The sequence below is a fragment of the Diabrotica undecimpunctata genome, chromosome 2 (assembly GCF_040954645.1).
Source record: "Diabrotica undecimpunctata isolate CICGRU chromosome 2, icDiaUnde3, whole genome shotgun sequence".
NCBI lineage: Eukaryota > Metazoa > Arthropoda > Insecta > Coleoptera > Chrysomelidae > Diabrotica > Diabrotica undecimpunctata.
Window position 1 is genome coordinate 147173951 of NC_092804.1, and position 21796 is coordinate 147195746.

The 21796-nt window shown below is 31.4% G+C and overlaps 1 protein-coding gene across 1 annotated transcript in view; it reads right to left on the bottom strand.

Annotated features, from left to right (window-relative positions):
* Window positions 1-21796, bottom strand: part of LOC140433947 (retinal guanylyl cyclase 2) — a 518935-nt gene that overhangs the window by 44937 nt on the left and 452202 nt on the right. The window contains exon 16 of the mRNA XM_072521918.1: window positions 17981-18158. Coding sequence (XP_072378019.1) covers window positions 17981-18158 — 178 coding nt within the window. The remainder of the gene's footprint in view (window positions 1-17980; window positions 18159-21796) is intronic.

The following is a 21796-nucleotide window of genomic DNA, read 5'->3' on the forward strand; positions in this document are numbered from 1 at the left end:
TAATATTTTACAGTGAAGAATCTACGGTTTGTATTTATACAATTACTTAAGGACCACCCTGTATAAGTAAGTAATGTAAAACTTAAGTATTTATATTTCGTGGAAATTCATAAAACAGTTGTTATGTTTTTGAAAGCACAAATTCATCTTACTTTTAATGCAAGTTCATCTGGACTCCCTTGCAGATACCATTCTTGCATCATCTAGGAAGAGAGACACGATTGTGCTCGGGCATATGGTTTACATTGTCTAACTACACAGTTTCAGGAGGACTTACTCTAAGGCTTTCTCTAAGGTTTTCTCTAAGGCTTAGCCTTACTTTCCTCTGTATCTTGTTGTAGGGCTAAATTTATTCACATCTTGTAATGTGTCGGGTATACGTTTTTCATTAAATATAATTTTATCAGGTGCATAAGAGGTAGTTGCAGATGTTCTGCTATCTTTTTCATTAATTCTACAATTTCTTTTATTTATTTTTTAAACTCTATAATATTTTTAACTTCTTCCCTAGTCGGAGACATCTCGTCGAATCATCTAAATTTACTTTTCGTAAATTTTATTGAAATTGTGTCCCATATGTATCAAATTCGGCAATTCTTATTTTGAGATCGAGAATTTTTTCAATTGGAAGAAGAAAAGTTAAAATAAATGTGTTTAAAACTAAACTTCTGGTTAATTCTCATTAAATATAGTCACGGTAATGCAAAAAAGAAAATAGCTTCAGAATAATATTTTTACAAAATGTAATTAACCATTTTTTATGGTTTTTGTTTGTACGTATATTAATCCGATTTCTTCGTGTTTCAGTTTATTTTATTTATTCTTCGAAGTTAGGCAAAATATCTTCTAATATCAATTTTCACAAGCGCTTTGGTCCTTGTCTTTATTGATCTCTATTTAAAATTACTTTTTTGCAAAATTTGGCGGATGAAATTTGTTTCCAAATTCACTATTAATTTATTGTGATCGCTTCTTCCAGGTTATTTAATTAATACACAAAAGAGAATTATAGATATCTTTATTAAAATGTTTTGTCACTAACTATATTGATACAAGTCGTAGATATAATTTATTACTATGGAATTACCCAATTTCCCAACGTGTGCCCGAAGCTGTAGGGTCATTTATTTTCATCTGAAAGCTAAATTATGGGATTGGAGAACTTACTATCGATATTGCACATTTAATCAAGAAGGTCTTAGTAGTTTAGAACATTTGAGTGTCATCCCCAGTGGCAAACAAACTTTGAAATATGAAATTCTGCATGCAAAATACTTTTATTAGAGAAAGCTTTTAGTAACCAGTTTTGAATATTACTTGGGAGATTTCATTAATTGCTATTCCTTCGTACGGAACTAACAATAATAATTATGGAAATAGATGTCCGGGATATATTTATATGCCATAGTTATTACTGGGAAATTTTTTTATTGAATACAAATTTTGCAATTTACTGCTTAAGAGCGTAGGCGCAAAATTTCGGGCCAATGCTTTTTAAATGCATTCATTTTTTTCGAATCCTGAGAAAACTAATAAGTATTTTTGAAAAATTTAAACGCAGAATGAAGGAATACATTATTACTGGGGGCCGAAAGTCCCTGAAAACTTCTATAATGTTTATTTTAATAAGTTACAGGGGTGAAAAAAAAAAAGAGAAAATTTAGTGTGATTTCTAATTTCAAATATCTCATTCAAAAAAAGTTTTTGTTTATTCTAAGGGACTTTCGGCCCTCAGAAATAATGGAATCTTTCATTCTGCGTTTAATTTTTTTAAAAATATTTGTTAGTTTTCTCAGGATTCGAAAAAAATGAATGCATTTAAAAAGCATTGACCCGAAATTTTGCGCCTACGCTCTTAAAATATATAAAGTAATAAGTAGATGAGGAGTTCGGTTCTGCATCGATAACTATAATGTTGTACTCAATGTGGGCTCCGAATATTTTTAACATTAACAAAGTTTAATGTAAGTTATAAATTGTGAATCTTAGTAATATATTAAGAATTTCCTCTAAATTCCAGCATCTATACTGCAGAACTATTTGGTTTGCTCAAAGCCATCAAGCAAGTAAATATTAAAAACATCTCTTGTTGTATAGTCCTTTCTGACTCTCTCAGCACAGTCAACGCTATGCAAAATGTATACCCTAAACACTCCATTGAGAAAATTATCAGGGCCAAATTAATTAAAGCTCAAGAAAATTTTAGAAGAGTCCACTTCGGATCAAAAATAAGGTGTTAAGTGTATGGAATAGGGAGTGAAATGACTCTATTTCAAAACTCAGAACCATCAAAGTGATATATTTTCATGGAAGTCCACAGCCAGAAGTAGAAGATGCCAAACTATTATTACACGTCTACGACTTGGACACTACAGGTATACTCATGACTATCTCTTCTCAAATAGTGAACCTCCAAAATGCGAAACATGCAATACAGTAGACAGTATAAAGCACTTCTTGATAGACTGTCCTATATATGTAAATCAAAGACAGTCTTACAATTTGCCAAATAACCTGAAAGTACTCCTCAACAAAAGTTTAGTTCCGAACAATTTATTAGGTTACTTAAAATGTATAAATATGTTTATAAAAATAATAATTCAATTTAACTTTAATTTAATTTAACAAAATTTAACTTAATTAATTGTTACAAATGTTCAATTGTTCACAAATTGTAATTAATTGTTACAATTATTGATTGTTACAAAAGTTAAATTTAATATTATTACAAATGTTACAGGAATGTCGCTAATACCCTTTGGGTGGATGCGACTTTGTTTCTTTAAATAAAAAAAATAAGTAGATGATTTAAAAGTCATGGTTTCGTAGGGTAACCTGCCTAGTACAAATCACCAATAATTACCTATACTAAACACACAATAAAGTTGCACTTGAAACAAACAAACCAATACATTGTTTGGTACACGTGGTACCAATACAATGAATTTTACGAGGAGCACTTACAAATCATGATTTTAACAATGTATAAATATTACTACCACATTAATATAAGTGAGACTTATATTAAATTTTATATTTGTGTTATATGTTTGTGTATATATGATTTTTGTTTTTATCCCGAGAGTACCTGAAAGCCATCTATAACAACGATTACATTATCACGTTGTATTGGATGTATATATTAAAAGTGTACTGATATATAAGTATTTTCATTTATTTAACTTACACTTTTTTATTTTAATAAAAATTACTCATACAGTTAACATCAGAGTTAAGTGTCATGGAATCTTAATATCTAAGTTTTCTTATTTATCTATGTACCAATAAAACACTGAAAACTTTGTTTTCAAAACTTCCACAAAATTTATTTTAAATTCTTATCACTACAGCTGTTTCGGTTAATTGACTTTCTCAAGTGATCTGTTTTTGGCATGGGTTTACACTTTATAGTCTCTAATGAAATAGGTTGAGGAGGGGAGAACTGTTTGTCTCAAGCTGGTCATTCAGAATTATATATGTGTTTTTTAATTTGTTGATTTCCATAGATTCTAACAAAGATAGCTTAAGGCCTTTATTTTGAATGTGTAGAATTTTAAATTCGTCATTAAAAGAATGATTATGATCTAGAAGGTGAAGTGCGTATGTAGAATCTATTTTTCTATTATTGAAAGCCCTTTTATGTTCTGCTATTCGTTTATTAAAATTTCTATCTATTTGACCAATGTAAGTTTTTGGGCAGTCGCCACATTTAAGTTTGTACACACCACTGTGTAAGTGTTTTTTATGTTGGCTCTTGTTGTTTTTAATATATTTGCCTAGGTTTAAAAACAACAAGAGCCAACATAAAAAACACTTACACAGTGGTGTGTACAAACTTAAATTTGGCGACTGCCCAAAAACTTACATTGGTCAAACAGGTAGAAATTTTAATAAATAAATAGCAGAACATAAAAGGGCTTTCAATAATAGAAAAACAGATTCTACATACGCCCTTCACCTTCTAGATCATAATCATTCTTTTAATGACGAATTTAAAATTCTACACATTCAAAATAAAAGCCTTAAGCTATCTTTGTTAGAATCTATGGAAATCAACAAATTAAAAAACACAGATATAATTCTGAATGACCAGCTTGAGACAAACAGTTCTCCCCTCCTCAACCTATTTCATTAGAGACTATAAAGTGTAAACCCATGCCAAAAACAGATCACTTGAGAAAGGCAATTAGCCGAAACAGCTGTAGTGATAAGAATTTAAAATAAATTTTGTGGAAGTTTTAAAACCAAAATTTTCAGTGTTTTATTGGTACATAAAATGAAGTTACATCAAGTAACTGTCGAATCCATCAATTATTTATCTATATTAGTTATCTATCTTTTATCTATTCGTCATGATTGACTGACTATTTATTTAGACCTACGTATTATTCACATAACTATTTGTTTGTTTTGTCATATACACATTTGTTTATATACATCATGTATTTTGGTCTTAGCTTCTTGAGGGCCTGAAAATGCTTTAAAAGTTTGTAAACAGCGAAACCGGTAGCCCATTCTCTTTTACCAACTTTAGTAAAACATATAACGGATTGTGAGTAAAAGGCTTATTTCTCTAACATTTATGTAAATTAATACTTTACTCAGAATCAGAAATAGAAATTGATAGCATCAGTATTGAACAAGTAATGGAAATAAAATACCTGGGAATTACACTGTCTAGCTATGGAGACATGGACAAAGAAGTGAGAAATCAAGTATAAAAAGCTGATAGACTGACAGTATGCCTTAATAACACTAAATGGCGAAACAGACACATTAACACTGAGATAAAATGAAGAATTTGTAAAGCCAGTGTAAGACCAATAATGAAATACGCCTCAGAAACAAGACCAGACACAGCCACTTCTTAGGTATGCCCAACTCAACCGTTGCATTACTTAGTTTTAGACGATGATGAATTGAAGCCTGTTTGAAATATATAAAGGTTTGATGTACATCTTGATTATTACATATTATTTCCGTTTTATTATGTGATTGTAAAAAGTATGTTTACGAAACAAAAAGTGACAATATTATCCAATAATTAGCAATTATTTTTAGATACTTTCAAGCAATAATATTTCATTTTTCGTTCTTAATACATACCTAACTATTATACACATATAACATATATATGTTTTATATAGACAGCCGGAAATAAAAGAAGAACAAATGTTTTAAATTACAGAGCAAATAATACTACATTCGATTATTAATAATGGCACTGGATTTCCCGAAAGCAAATAATAATTTTGCTGATTTTGATATTCATATTGGGGATATTCATTTTAATAAATTTATTAATTCCATTAAAATTGCGCAAATATATATATATATATATATATATATATATATATATATATATATATATATATATATATATATATATATATATACACTCATGGACAAAAATATCGAATATTTTGGAATTTTCAAATTTTTGTTTTTTCAATACAAAATCTGGACAATCGTCGTTTATTGTAAAATAGAGTTTATTTTAACAATGTTTAATGAACAATTTTAAGTTTTTATGCGGAGAAAATCGTGAAAAAAATAAATGTTTAATATTAGGTAAATAAGGTTATTTTACTCTAAACTTAAATGAAAATTTAAATTGCTTAAACAAGTCATTTTAACTGAAAGAAGTGCATGATTTATACCGAGTATTCCCTCTCTAGCACTTATTACTGCTTGCATCCTTCTCAGCATGCTTGCAAGTAAATTTTGAACATATCCTTGGGAAATTGCATTCCATTCATCCTGTGCAGCAAGCCGAAGCTGCTCTATCGTATTTGGAAAGGAATTTGTTTATTGTATGCTGCGTTTTAGGTGATCCCACATGTGCTCTATTGGATTTAAATCCGGGCTAAACGGTGGCCAATCCATTCTTCGAATTTGGACCTTATCAAGGTAATTACTCACTATGGCAGCGGCATGTTGTCGAGCATTATTGTGCATTAACGTGAATCTTTCATATCCAATGTAACCAACATATGACAAAACATGATCTTGCAGGATCTTTTAAACGTAAGAATCATCCGTCCAGTCACTTCCACAACTGCGGTACGTACCTCCCAACTAATACCTTCTCAAAGAATTATGCCATCAATTCCAAAACTAACTGTCTGGACGAGACTGCAGCTGGCGAATAGCTGTAGACGTAGTTTTGTCCATCTGGCTTCCATAATAGGATTCTGGTCTCAGTTGAAAAGAACGTTTTTCCAGTTGTCGATATTCCACTAAATATGTGTTTTTGTAAATTCCAAACGACGAGCTTTATGATTTTGGACAAGACGTGAAACTTTGGCGGGACGTCTGGGCTTTAATTTTGCTTCTTTGATCTTCGTCTTTTATTTAATAGCTCATTTCTGGGGTGCATCGATGTTAATGAAGGATTTCGTGTAGAATTAAGAACCAAAAAACGCTCATCAATTGCGGTTGTGCACATTGGGCGTCCTTGACCAGGCCTTCGTACAAAATTTCCTGTTTCGCGGTAACTTTTTAGAGTATTCGAAACTATAGATTCAGTTCTGCTGAGACGTCGTGCGATACCTTTTTGTACATATCCTTCTTCGTACAAAATTACAATATGTGCTACTTGAGCTTCATCGCACTGTCGAATTGGTGGGATACTTGTTTTAAACTTAGTTAAATCAAAACACTATTCAATTAAACTAAATAAATTAAACTAAAAATAACCGAATTAGTATGATTTTTCCTTTACATGAAGAAGGATTTTTATGATAAAATGTACGAATGACACTAACCACTGAATAAACGTCAAAATAAACATCAAAATATTTCAAACCAGTTGAGTATATCAGCCTACTATATGAGTATTGTCAGTAATCTAAAATCATTTTGAAATAATGGTGACTACAAAAAAAATTGGAAAATTCCAAAATATTCGATATTTTTGTCCATGGGTGTATATATATATATATATATATATATATATATTAAATGACAACAAGCGCTTTATATATTATTTCAGATACACTAAATGAAAAGGGATCGATGGTTTTTTGCACATTTAACTAAATGCAGTCATTTAAAATAAAACATAATATTTATTATTATCAATTAAAACGCCCAAATTATTTTTATCTTATTATGGGACTTAGTGTTATGATAATACCAGGAATGTATGAGTGAGTTAAAAACACTTATGAAAATTAATATTTTTATTTACATCTAATTAACCCTTCATCACTCGCACCGTTAGAAAAAATCTAACATTTTAAAATAGTTTGCCATAATTTTCGAAATATTGCTTCTTTTGGGTTCTACAATCAGAAATACTTATTACTTAATACTGTTAAATAGTGGTGGGAGTACCTATTATCTTATTATAGCCGACAGCGGTTATCGTTAGTTCAAATCTAACACGCGAACGATTGAGTTCATCGAGATTTTCGAAAAATTTTAAGTTTTCGAAAAACTAGGCGAGTTCTAGCGTGTGTTGGTTTTTTGAGAGGTCACTTGAGAAAAGTTATAAATTATCATAAAAGCTAAGATTCTTAGTGAAATATAGATTGTTGGACATACGTTATTAAAAGCGCTGGGTATTTTACTAACAAAAGTTTTTAATAGGCAGTTGCAGGGAGAACCAGTGCCACAAAGTTGGAAATAAGGATGGATAACATCTATCCATAAAAAAGGAAATAAGGAAGATTGCAATAACTATCAGGGTATAACTGTTAGGAACACGCTTAGCAGATTATATGGGAGAATTATAAAAAAACACATATACGAAGAAAACCGTCCTTTTGAATCAGAAGAACAAAACGGATTTAGAGCAGGACGATCCACAATAGATAGTATTTTCTGCTTATCTCAAATACTCGAGAAAAGAACACTGAGCTCTCGAGAAGTGCATTTACTTTTAGTAGATTTAACAAAAGCATATGACACCGTGCCTGTTGCGAAATTGTGGGAAGTATTGGAGAAAACCAGTATCAGCGTTCCACTAATCGACGCTATTAAAGATCTATACAACAACACGATATCAAAAGTTAAAATAGGAAATAAGGTTTCTAATAGTTTTCAGGTAACAAAGGGACTGAAGCAAGGTTGTTATTTATCTCCCATACTATTCAATATATATATCGACGATGCACTCAGGCACTGGAAAAAGAAGTGTAATGGGATGGGGCTGTCTATTGGGGATGAAACGTTATACACGTTGCACTATGCAGATGACCAGGTAGTTATTGCCCAACACAAGGAAGACCTGGAGTATATGGCTAGAAAACTAATAGAATAATACAAAAAATGGGGCCTCGAAGTAAATTTACAAAAAACGCAATATCTTTGCATAGCATCAATGTATATATTTGGGGGTAAAACTAACAAAGACAGGAAGAACTGATGAAGCCATAAAAGACAGAATAATCAAAGGGAAACGAATTATAGGTGCATTGAATTCAGTACTATGGCAGAAAAATATAAGACCGGAAACGAAAAAAAGAATATATAATACCATATTGAAACCAGTAATCGTCTATGGCTCAGAAGTATGGCAGTTATCACAAAAACTTAAAGGTAACCTATTGGCAGTTGAAATAGATTTTTGGAGAAGAGCAGCGGGAAAGTCTAGATTAGAACATATGAGAAATGAGGACATAAGGAATTAAAAGAATGTACAAAGATCAATTAGAAGACATCGAAAAACAATAATTAACATGGTACGGATATGTTAGATATATAGGGGAAGAAAGACTCCCAAAAAAAAATATTAGAATGGATACCACCAGAGAAAAAAAACGAGGACGACCACCAACAACATGAATGCAAGGAATTTCGAAAGCAATGTTAGCAAGAAATCTAGCTAAAGAAGACTGGCAGAATAGACAGGCTTGGGAACGGGAACTCAAAGGCGGATTACGCTAAGTTCAACTGAAATGAAATGCAGTCTAGTATTTGGTCATTATAACCAAAATAACAGCCAGGTACGCTAGCAGCGACATCTATACGAAGTAACAAGAAGTCCAGAGACCTCTCTCTGATAGTAAATTAGGCGAACCGCACATTCAAAGCCTCTTACTAGAGACTTTTAACAACGCTAGAAGTATCTTTTTACTTCAACATGCATCTACGATTCACCTTTGAAAATTCCACAAGTGTTCCTGATGATGAGTTGAATAACTCGAAACACGTGTAGAGCAATGGTGGAGTTGCTATTAAAATGAAATGCAATGTTTTACTTTCATTTAAACGTCTTTCTATACGTAAAGAGCGAAAAAGATAGTAATTTTCAAAGGTGAATCGTAGATGCATGTTGAAGTAAAAGGATACTTCTAGCGTCGTTAAAAGTCTCTAGTAAGAGGCTTTGAATTTGCGGTTCACCTAATTTACTATCAGAGAGAGGTATCTGGACTTTTTGTTACTTCGTATAGATGTCGCTGCTAGCGTACCTGGCTGTTATTTTGGTTATAATGACCAAATACTAGACTGCGTTTCATTTCAGTTGAACTTCCACAAGTGTTCCTGATGATGAGTTGAATAACTCGAAACACGTGTGGAGCAATGGTGGAGTTCCTATCGAAATAAATTGCAATATTTTACTTTCAGATATATATATATATATATATATATATATATATATATATATATATATATATATATATACCTTTTTTGGTTTATCGTAGGTAAATATGGACAAGAAAATAGAGAACCAGTTACTTAAATGGTATGAAGAGATGCGGAGAGACAGCGGTGTGGCAACACTGGAATCTAATCAGGACTTAACTGATGTTCGCTTTCCAGTTTCTCGATCCAGAATACAGATTTTGAGCAGTCCACACAAGATTGCACAGAGATACTGAAGATGCCATGGAAGAAAGCGGCCAAGATTATGGTTTTCAAGATTTTATGGCAAAGAAAAAACACCATGTTTAAAACATAAGCCACTTACTTTCAAATGTAAGACCAAAAGCTCGTGTTATTGTTACTAACTTACCTGGGGTAAAAGCAAAATTAGAATGCTGGACATTTCTCGTACGCTATGATCAATAATATTGTAAAATACGCAAATCAAAAACTGGATACAATGAAAATGTTTCATACTCGCCGTATAGATAGTCTTGCTGTGGACTACGAGAAAATGCAAGCATTTATCAGACTTGTTGGGGTAAAGAGAGCACAAATTTTGAAGACTGATGAACTCTGAAAATTAGATGGAACAGTTCGGGACATTTTTGCAGCTACTGTGTCCAAGAAAAGATTTTATTAAATAGTTCAAGCTATAAGATTTGGCGACACTACTAAGAGGAAAGTAAATTTGGCAGTTAATAATCTTAAAGAACCATTCGAGAAATATTTTAAATGTTTGTCACTAACTGTTTATCAGTATAAAGTCCTAGATTCTATGTGACCATAGATGAAATGTTAGAAGCGTTCCGTGGTCAATGTATATTTAGGCAGTATATAGCCAATAAGCCAACGAATTACGAAATCAACATCTACGTCCGCTTTGCTGAACACTAGAATATTTTTCATACAAAATCTCAAAATTTACACCAGCAAGCAACCTGATATGAACTACCCAACGATGCAGCTCGTGTAGTGAAAAGAAACATACGACACATAAGTGGAACCGGGCGGAATGTAACAGCGGATAATTACTTTTTCTCTGTGCCCTTAGTGAACTCTTTAGTGAACGATGATTGTTTGACAACGATAAATATTTTACGTTAAAACAAACCACAAATTCCCCCTGAGCTTACAAATGTTAAAGAAAGACCTTTATGTAGTAGCATGTTTGCATATGGTGACGATGGAAACAAGTGTTTACTTATATCATATGTGCCAAAAAGAAGATTAAAATATCTTACTGCTTTAAACACTACACAGCGATGGTTTCATTTATAAAAACAACAAAGAAAAAACTATTTTGTGAGAGAATGTTACTGATTACAATCTCACAAAAGGCGGAGTGGATGTTGTTGATAAAGTGGATGCAGAATACTCGGTGACTAGATTTCGCTATCGCTGGTCGCTTACTGTTTTTTGCGTCCTATGAAATATTTCAACTATAACAACCAAATAATTTACCATAATAACACTAATATTGCATTATTTCACAAAATTTCCTGATGCTCTTACGAATCGAATGCACCAAACTGCTTCTCGATCCGTCATACGGCACCAATTTTCGAAGCATCATTGCTTCATTTCCTCGACTATTTGTTAAGTGTGATTTATTCGAAATCAAAACTATGTCGTCAGTAAATTTATAAATTAAATATAAAATAAATTTGTAAGTAAAAGTAAAAAAATTGTTATTGACTAAATGTTGCATTGCATCTGCTGCTCTGTTAGCATATCACTTAAATTGTTTGTGACATTATATACAAAACAATTTTTGTACCATTCGAGGCATCTGGCAGCAACAACATATTCGTGATCGAGAAATAATTGTTACACTTTTTAATGGACTGGATTTTGTATAATAGTGTACATATAAGGCTTTATATTTACCAGAATTATAGAAAAATTTTTTATTGTTACATGAGTGTTACATATTTACTCTAAATATATTATTAGAGATAAGAAATACTTACCCATGCGATTCCCTTGTAGAAAGCAGCAACAAAAACTTTAATTAATATGGATGTGAGTTAGCCAGTCACATTATTATAAGACTTGACTAAAGTGATCTTTTTAATTGCTCTCAACTTCATATTTTCAATAACATATAATATAATATATACAGTGTGTCTGTGTATCCCAAAGTATGGAATAAATTCGATATTTCCTAAATAAAAAGCATTTTTATAAAAATCCAAAACACGTCGATTTTTAAATTTAATGTTCTACATTTTACAATAAAATTTTATTATACAAGGTGATACACATTACAGTGATGACGTCATCGGCTCTTTTTTTAAATGTAATACCCTGCATTAGGGCATTTTTAGATCGATAAAAATGAGCTAATTTCAAAAAAGTATAATACTCGGGTCTAATGGATATAATTTGAAAGATATGCGCTTAGAAAACAAATTATTTATTATTAATTTCAAAAAAGTAGCCTACTTCTAGTTTGTGATAAACTGTAATTATTATAAATCTCAAATCAAAGGTAACCTCGTAAACACTAAAGAAGATAATTAGGATTCATTATCTTAAAAAAAAATAATATGAAAAAGTGATATTTTTACAAAAAGAAAAAAAATATCTTCAAAACAGTGGCGTGTTGATATCGATTTGTGGATTGGTTGAATTATTATAGTGGAGGTCACTAAGAAAATTTCGTTTGTTAATTTTGTGAAATTTTATATTTTTTTTGTTATTACTGATATTAAAACAATAAATTAGTTAAATCCAAAATTAACTTCAAAGTTATTACGTAAATTAAAAAAAAATGTCTCTAAGTAAGTGTCGTGTAGAGAAAAAAATTCATCTCCCTCCCAATACAAATTAACGTGGTTTCTTAAATTTTGAAGTTACTGGGAGTGGTCAAATTTTCGTTGGTACAGAGGGTATATATGTATATACATGTATATATATATATATATATATATATATATATATATATATATATATATATATATATATATATGTTTATATTTTTCAAATTATTTTTCGACCGTACTGTTTTAAATATTGATTTATAGTATCAGCAATCGGTCAGAAAATAAAACTCTATTTGTTCAGTCTCAATAAGAAGTCACAAAATCGTGACGAAATATTGAGACTGAACAAATAGAGTTTTATTTCCTGATCGATTGCTGATACTATAAATCAATATATGTTTATATATATGTATATATATATATATATATATATATATATATATATATATATATATATATATATATATATATATATATATATATATATATATATATTTAGAGGGATAAGAGTTCTACTGATCTTGTCAGTGACACCTTTAATAAAAGGTAGAAAGATTTTGGGTTGATCCGGAGGCAAGGTTTCTTTTTTGGATGGAATGGGGTTTAGATGTTATTGAATGGTTTGTTTTATTGATTTGGGTTTTGTGATAGCCGTTTTGTAGGAGTGTTTTCCTTATTGAATTGATTTCAAATGACCTGTGATTGTTGTCGCTAAGTCTTATAGAACGGGAAATAAGAGTGTTAATGACTGAATTAAGTTGGGTGGAGTGATGATGTGACTGGGCATTGAGATAACGATTTATATGAGTGGGTTTTCGGTACACGGACTAGGAAAAACTGTGAGGTGGGTTTTTCTGAATAAGAACATCAAGGAATGGCAAAGACGCTTCAGACTTAATTTCCATCGTGAATTGAATGCTGGAATGTATTTCATTCAGGTAGGAGAGAAAGAGATCTAATGTGTCGTTGCCATGGGGCCAAATGACAAACGTGTCATCAACGTACCGTAACCAGCAGGTGGGTTTGAGATTTGATGAGGACAGGGCTACTGTTTCGAAATGTTCCATGTAAATATCAGCTATTACGGGAGAGAGGGGGATCCCGTTGGGGCACCTTTGATTTGACGATAGAAATTATTTTGGAATGAAATATATGTATTAGACATGCAGTGTTTAATAAAAGATAATGTATCTTGGGGGATTTGATACTTGGAGTCCAAGATGGAAATGGTTTTATTAATGGGAATGTTGTTGAATAAAGGAAACATGTCAAACTGAAGGTGAAATAGAAATATTTTTCAGAAGATCAATGAAATGAAAAGAGTTTTTGACAAAGGACGAGGCGTTTTCGGCTAATGGTTGTAAGGATAAAGCGAGATGTTTTGCCAATTTCTGAGTGGGGCAGTTGTATTTACTGACGATGGGTCTTAGGGGAACAATGGACTTATGGATTTTTGGAAGGCCGTACATCTTTGGAATTCGAGATGATTTTTCTCTGGGTATAAGAGATTTTTTTGATCTCTGGAGGTAGAGTAGACTTATTTATAATGGATTTGATCGTTTTTCCTAGATGTGTGATGGGATCGTTTGGGATGCATTTTTATTCTGTGAAATTGAGAAGTTCGAACATTTTGTCGAAATAATTAGAACAGTTGAGAATGACCGTGGCATTACCTTTGTCGGCTGGAAGGATGACAATGTCAGGGCTATTATAAAGTTCTTCGAGGCATGTCTTTCTGAAAGACGGATATTTGTCGGTGGATGTTTGGAAGTACGGAGAATTTTGGCGACATCTTGTCTGGCAATTTCGGCTTGATCGGAAGGAAGATGAGAAAAAGCTTCTTCAGTTTGACAAATAATTTTTTTGTTGAGATGGAAAGAGGAGTGACAGAAAAATTGAAGCCTTTTGACAGAGCTTTGGTAGCTGAATCGGATATGTGACGCAAACTGGACCAACTTATCTCTCAGCAAAATCCATAGCCCATTTCGAATCAACAACCCTATACTTTTGTTCGCAATTTCTCAGATATTAACTCAAATCAAACAAAAATGTCATTTATGTAGATATGTTAAAAAAATTAAAATTTTTACTTTTATAGTTGTAAGTATTGAAATATTTACTTTGTTTACATATAATATTTATTCTAATAAATTTATAGTTTTCTCCTGAAGAAGTCACAAAATCGTGACGAAATATTGAGACATAGAACAAATAGAGTTTTATTTCCTACAGACCGATTGCTGATACTTTAAATCAATATATATACACACACATAATATATATATATATATATATATATATATATATATATACATATATATATATATATATACATATATATATATACATATATATATATATATATATATATATATATATATATATATATATATATATATATATATATATATATATCGATACCCTAATGCTGATAGGTCGTAACCCAATTTTAGAAAATTTTACAAGAGGCACAAAAATCTGTATAGCATAATTATAAAAGATTGCTTGTGTAATGTTTTCTTAAATAAATAATTATGTAATGGCTACTAAGTAAGTTTATTGTAAAAATATAAATTTGTTTAATTTTGATCAGGGTACTAAGGGATACGACATATTGTAACCAACGTCATGGCGGCTTACGAGTATATCGAACTCTTAGAAAATGTAGTAAGTTATTATAACTCAAGGTGTTCTCATAAAAGTGTGGTTTACGTAATTTTAAATCATAATCCTTATTTTTTTATTTTTATTAATTTCAAATAAAAACAGATATAAATGTGTGTTTACTTTAAATAAAATGTAGCAAACTAAGCGAATACCATTTAAACAACGTTACAGTTAACATTTTTAGGAATAATTAAAATAAAATAACTAAATAATAAGTTTAAATCTTGGCTTTCTTTTTTTGATTTTTGTTATTGTCTTTGGTGATTAAGTCTTCGTGAGGCAGCGTGCATCATAGAAGTAGTGCACATCTGTAGGTAATACAGACTTAAGATCTTGAAGGTCCTTCCATTTCTTTGTGGAATTATCTATCTTCTTAATCTTATTTTTAATCTATTCGAATAAAGTTGATCGTAAACCAAATCGTGATTGACGGTGTTCTTTCTCTGAGGAAGGAGTTCATATTTTTGATCATGGGCCACTTTGTATAATATATCCCCATTTGGTAGGTATTTTAAGCCTCTAAGATCTGTTACCTTCAAATCTCCTTTTGATTTACCTGGACGAATTGAGCTGTAGCGAAAGTTTTTAGAATCATTGTAGTTTAGAAAAAAAGTGTGAGTGAGATAGGATACTTCCAAAGGTGCAGGATTCTTCCTGGCTTCTGATATTACCGAAATATAGTCTGAGGGTAGGAATATTTGCCGATTTTTTAGTCTTCGTTTAATTAGACTGTGGGTAGAGTCACACTCCATCTGAGTGTGGCCTCTTTCTAGAAATTTTTGCTCAATCTCGACTTCATACTTGGAAGCTAAAACCGATAAACCATTCGCAAGGACGACATTCCTATTCTGATAACCACAGCCGTCCGAGAATATTATAACATTTTTCTTTTCAACGGTCAAATATTGTTCTAGATGTTTTATTAAACACGTAGTAAATACAGATGAATCAAGGTCTGCCTCAGTCTCATTCCAAACAAAATTCATGCTGCGATGGTTTTCCAAGTTATATACTGTAAAGTGTCGCTTTGTTTTATAGTATAAAGAACTAGCCTGTAACACTGGACACAATTTGACTTCCTGCACATCAACGACAAAACAGTAAATTTCTTTATGGATGGCTCTGGTTTTATTGGTTTCTTTTTCAACGCGTGCTAGGTCTTTTGCTCTAATGTGGGATGCGTATTGTTCATCTGTAACCTGTTTCATCTTGTAAGATGAACATATATCACATTGGTCCTTGCGTGGTTTAAACAATGCTAAATTCATTTAGTCAAATTCTGTAGAGAATTTACAATTTGATAATGGTACCTCCCTGTCTTTACATGGTTCTTTATAAAGATTATATACTTCAGTTTTCGATTTAAAATTATGTTCCAGGTATAACTTTCCAGTAGACTTGCGGCAATAGTGGCTCTCTATTTTAGGCAGCCTGTTCAGAAACTTTCGTAAATTCTGTACTCGCAAAATGTCCTGTTTTGCTTTTGGTGTAGACTCTCTTTTTTCTTTGATCCTTGTTTGCATCATGTCACAACTTTCTAGAAATCCATCTTTTCGTGCCGCACTTACCCAGTTCTGTACCATCTTTTCTCCTACTCCTAGTGTGTTAAGAAACATCAATTTGCAGGCTTGTAATTTATCGCCTTTTACTGTCAGAAAGTATTCGTAGGTACCACTTCGCCTGGAAGGTCCATCTACATAACATCTTTTTTTCTCCTTGTATGTAACCATATGAACAAAGAACATCCTTTTTTGTTTCCAGGACATTTCCTAAAATTTTAAAAATATTTCTTTTCTTAAGTTTTCTGATATTGTTTGGCAAAAGCGAGTCGGTGCGGTAGCGCAAAACTTCGAGACACACGCTGGCTTCATTTTACGTTCAGGGCGTAGAATATCATGTTCCACAATGTTTTGTAGCCTTCTATAACCAGTATATTACCTTCCTAACATTCTTGACTGTTTTGTCTTGTTTTTATCCCAAAACGTCAAACGAATTACTACCAACACGCTTTGCCATTCAAGCTACACTGTGGGATAAGATGAGTTGGAAGTAAACAAACAACGCGAGCGGGTTAGGACTTGTTAGAAATTGCGAGAATGGCCACCTTACTATTTTATTTAGGTTACGAGAATTTAACAGCATATAGGGATGCACGGTTGGTTGCTTTTGACACAAAAATATGAATTTTCAATTTTTTGTGGGTTACGATCTGTCAGCATTAGGCTATCGATATAATGTTTTATTTTGAGGATTATTTATTTGCAATCATTATTTATAAGGACACGATAAGAAACACTTTTTGCTAGTATCAAGCTTTCGCAAAATTTATTTGCTTAACAAGGATATGCTAAAATAAATTTAAATTAGTTTTTCAATCATACAATGAAATGAAAAGGAAAGAACATTATATAAGAATCATAAAAACTTACATGAGGTTAGTTCATAAAATTTTTTATATTATCACAAAACATTAATTTTAAAGTTATATTATTAGTTTAATATATTAGCAATTACAATGTTCTAATTTTCATAGATTTACAAAATTTATGTGTAAATAAATAATTTTGAAATTTACTTTATGTCAGAAAGACACTCGTCTGTGTTTATTACATTGTAAGTTATTAATAGATTGTTTAATGCATACGCACTTTAAATTAGAGAATATTATGATATATTAAATTTGTCAATTAAGTATAATAAAATAAAATGGCGCCAAATTTAAAAATTTACATTTTTAAGTTCAGGAAATTTAATATTGTTGAAATAAATACTTTTTGAATTTATTTAAATAATTTTATAAACATAAAATAAAATTTTGATAAATTCATATAAAACAACAAGAAATTCGCATTTCCCATGATTTAAAAAGCATTATACCACTTGTAATATTGCGGTTTTTCCTTCCAATATAAAACTTTCATCATGTTTCCTAAAAAATAAACATAAAAACTTACTCAAGGGACGGTGGATCTGGTAACGGTTTATCAAATCCCGATTTTCCCAGTAGCCAATAGGTATCCATTGTGCCTTTTCCCTTTATTTCCGTAGGGCCTCTCGGTTCGATTTGATATCCGCCGGCTTTTTCTAACCGAATTTTCGTGGCTTCTGACATGTGAATCCGCCACGCCGATCCTTTTGATTAAAAATGATATTAGAGACAAAAATATATAACAAGAGTATTTATTCAAAAAGAGAGTGATTAGAAACATATTATACCTGTGTTCTGTCATATTTACAGGAATTATACAATAAAATAACATCTATTTTTACATTTGGTAAGGAGACCTGCTGTAAACGGTGCTCTTCAAACCAGTAAAAGCAGCAATAATTAAAAAAAAAAAAATAGAATTGAAACAAAATTGTAAATACAGAGCCATCGAAAAAAAAAGGTTTCGAAAAATTTTTTTCTTCTATTGGATGTTTAGTCAATCTAACACAAGGAATTTAAGATTTTAATATACCGGTCGATTCTTTGAAAATTTTAATTAAACGTTTTGGAGAAACATAATAATTAATGTTACAATTAACTGTTAAATACAGAGAAGTGTTTAGTCCAGGAAGAGGTGAGTAAAGAAGGGATGGTCAGGATGAGGGATAGGTCAGTATTCTTTAACAGACAGGCGTATTTGCGGGAATGGCTCTATACCGATGCGAGAAGGGTTGCTAATGAAGTAGTCAGGTCCAAAGGTGTAGTAAGATGGTAATTGTGGTTGCAAGGATTACTTGATGTAGTGGAAGCATATGATAGAAGCAGATTTTGTCTTCTAAGGGATAGAGTAGGCTCGTTACTTTGGCAGTAAAGACTTTCCTGCAGGCTGGAAATTGAATTTTGTTTTAAGGAGATCCAATAAATACTGTAACAGTTAAGAGGATGTGTTAATGTTTCTCCTATGACAATGGATAATAAGGTCATCGGCATATTGAATATATGTCATTTATAGCAAGACTAATAACAAAACCTTGGGGTACTTAGTGACTCTAAATACAAATTCTATGGGACTTTCAATTTACAGATATTTTAAAAGATTTTTATTGCAGGAATTTTTCTATGAAGTGAAAATATTTTCGTTAAGGTTGCATTGACGCAGTTTATTTAATATGGATTTTAAAGAAATTGTGTCATATGCATTTTCAATATCAAAAATAGCTGCGACTATTTTGTTTTGGCCGTTGTGCTGTTGAAATGGAGGTTTGTAGAAGGGCAAGGTTGTCCCAAGTTAATCGATTACGTCGAAACCCGGATTGAAAATTAGGACCATTAAGCTAGCGGAGACAAATAAGCGGAATCCAGTTTAACCTACGTAATATTTTTTCACCCATTGTTCACTAGTTTATTACCACCCTAATAACTTTTCACCACCAAACCACTTAATTCTGCTGGCTTAAGGTTCAAGCTAGCAGAATTCAGAAAAAAAAAAACTTTTTGCCGATGGCATATTTTTGTCACCCATTTTTCAATAATTTGTTACCACCCTAATAATTTTTCATTGCCAAACCACCCTTACGGGGAGCGATTTTGCTGGTTTACGGTTAAAACTAGTAGAATTCCAAAAATAATATTTATGATATACCACAGTGCTCCGCTAAGTTTTTATGAATTTATTATCACACTAGTTATTATTTACCCCTCAACTACTCCTTATAAGAAGTCAATAATTCTGTTGGGTTAATATTAAATATGATATAAAATCTACTTTTACAATTTTACTGTACTCTTCTTGTAACTAAAAGTATAAATTGCTTGCCAGGTTTTTACTGAATTTTATCCACTCTCATAATTTTTGACCCTCTAAGCCACAGTTAATGGGAAACATTCAACAAGCTATCCATCACGCTAGCTTAATGCGAAATCTTAGTGGAAATACAAAAGTGCTCTACTAGATTTTTACCATATTTTACCAGCCTAGTCATTGTTTTATTAACTGCCCTAATTAAAAACATTCTGAAATGTTACTCTGTGGTAATAAACTATTATTTGCGCACCTATTGTTAAAATATTAAAAGATTTGAATTTATTGGGTACATCCATAGACCTGAGCAAAGTGTACCGCCAATCCAGGAGTGGGGGTTGCAGTCTTAATCGGATTTTAGATTGATACCGCCCTCTTCACTATTATTTAACTTTGACAATAAATTGCAAATATAGCGCCTCTGTACTCTCCCTGAGTGTGTTTTATGCTGAGTACAATAGTTTTTAAGTAATTTTTAATAGTAAACACCAGTGCACATTCATCTACGCACGATCACGGCTATAGTTGATTTGTAACTCTTGAAATGTAAAAACGTTCATTTTTTTTATACTGGACGAAAAAGTTTATGCCCAGTGTGTTAGGTGAAAAATATGAAGATAGCAAAAAATAGTAAAAGTACAGTACAAAAAAATTATTAAAAATACCTTTTTTAATTTTGTTTTGTCAGTTCAAAATTAATCCTAGCAGAATTATTGGCTTCTTATAGAAGGGTAAACAATTGTGAAGGTGGTAAATGAACTAGAAAAGCTTTGTAGCACACAGTGGTATTTAAAAATTTCTTTTTTTATTTTAACCTAAGCTGCCACGGGTTGGTCAATAGGCGAAAAATTAGTAAAAATCGAGCAGAATCATGTGGTATTTCAAATTTTTTATTTGAATTAGGTAGCTTAATATTCGAGCTTCCGCTTAATAGCTTAATATTGACTTCCCACAAGGAGTAGTTTAGAAGTGAAAAATTAATAGGGTGGTAATAAATTTGTAAAAACTTATCAAAACACTGTGGTATTTCAAATATATATACAGGGTGAGTCATGAGGAACTTTACATACTTCTACCATATGTAGAGTCCCTCAGGGAGCATATCATGTGGCCACTAAAAAATGTCAACTCCTCTTCTTTATTAATTAACAGAGTGATTTGTGTAATTGACCATTTATTTCATTTTACTGTAGTGTTTATACAGCTGATTTGATTTTTTTAATTTTTGCATGATACAATACACTACTATCAAGCATTCGACTGGTATTAGCTAAACTAAAAAATTCCAGGACTGGCTTTGGAAAAATTAATTTAAGTATTCGTATTAAATATTACACCCTGTATAAATTTTTTTTAAAATGCAATAAGTGATTTTCAAACTACATAAATAGCCAATGAAAACGACATATGCGACAATGTTGTCGCACTTTTATTAAATTTTTAGTGAACGATCAAATCTTACCAAAATAGAACAACCATAATGAAGTGTATCAAATTATAAGGTAATTAATTTAAACAAATGTTATAAATTTCAAACATTTTAATTGAAATGATAAACTGAGTCACTGCACAACAAAAAACAGTAACTACTAACAATAACGAAGAACAATTTAAAAAAAAACTAAAAATATGTACATAGTTATGATAAACCCATAAATTAGAACTGGAAAAGATACAATAATGGTAACAAAATAAAAATAATTCAAAATAGATTTTCGAAATGGAACCCTGCAGCCTGTACACATTTTTGTTGCCGAATTGATAATTGACGTATTGAATTATGGATACTCTGGGGATCGTTTCTAATAGTATTACAACAATGTATAATTCTATCAATTAATTGTTGTCGGTTATTAATATTCACTGCGTAAACTAGTTGCTTCAATCGTCCCCAAATATGGTAATCAACGGGATTGAAATCAGGGGATCTTAAAGGCCACGAAATAGGACCTGCACGTCCTATCCACCTGTTGCCATAAACATTATTGAGATGTTGTCTCACTGCCAGTAAAAAGTGTGGGGGTGCCCCATCATGCCGAA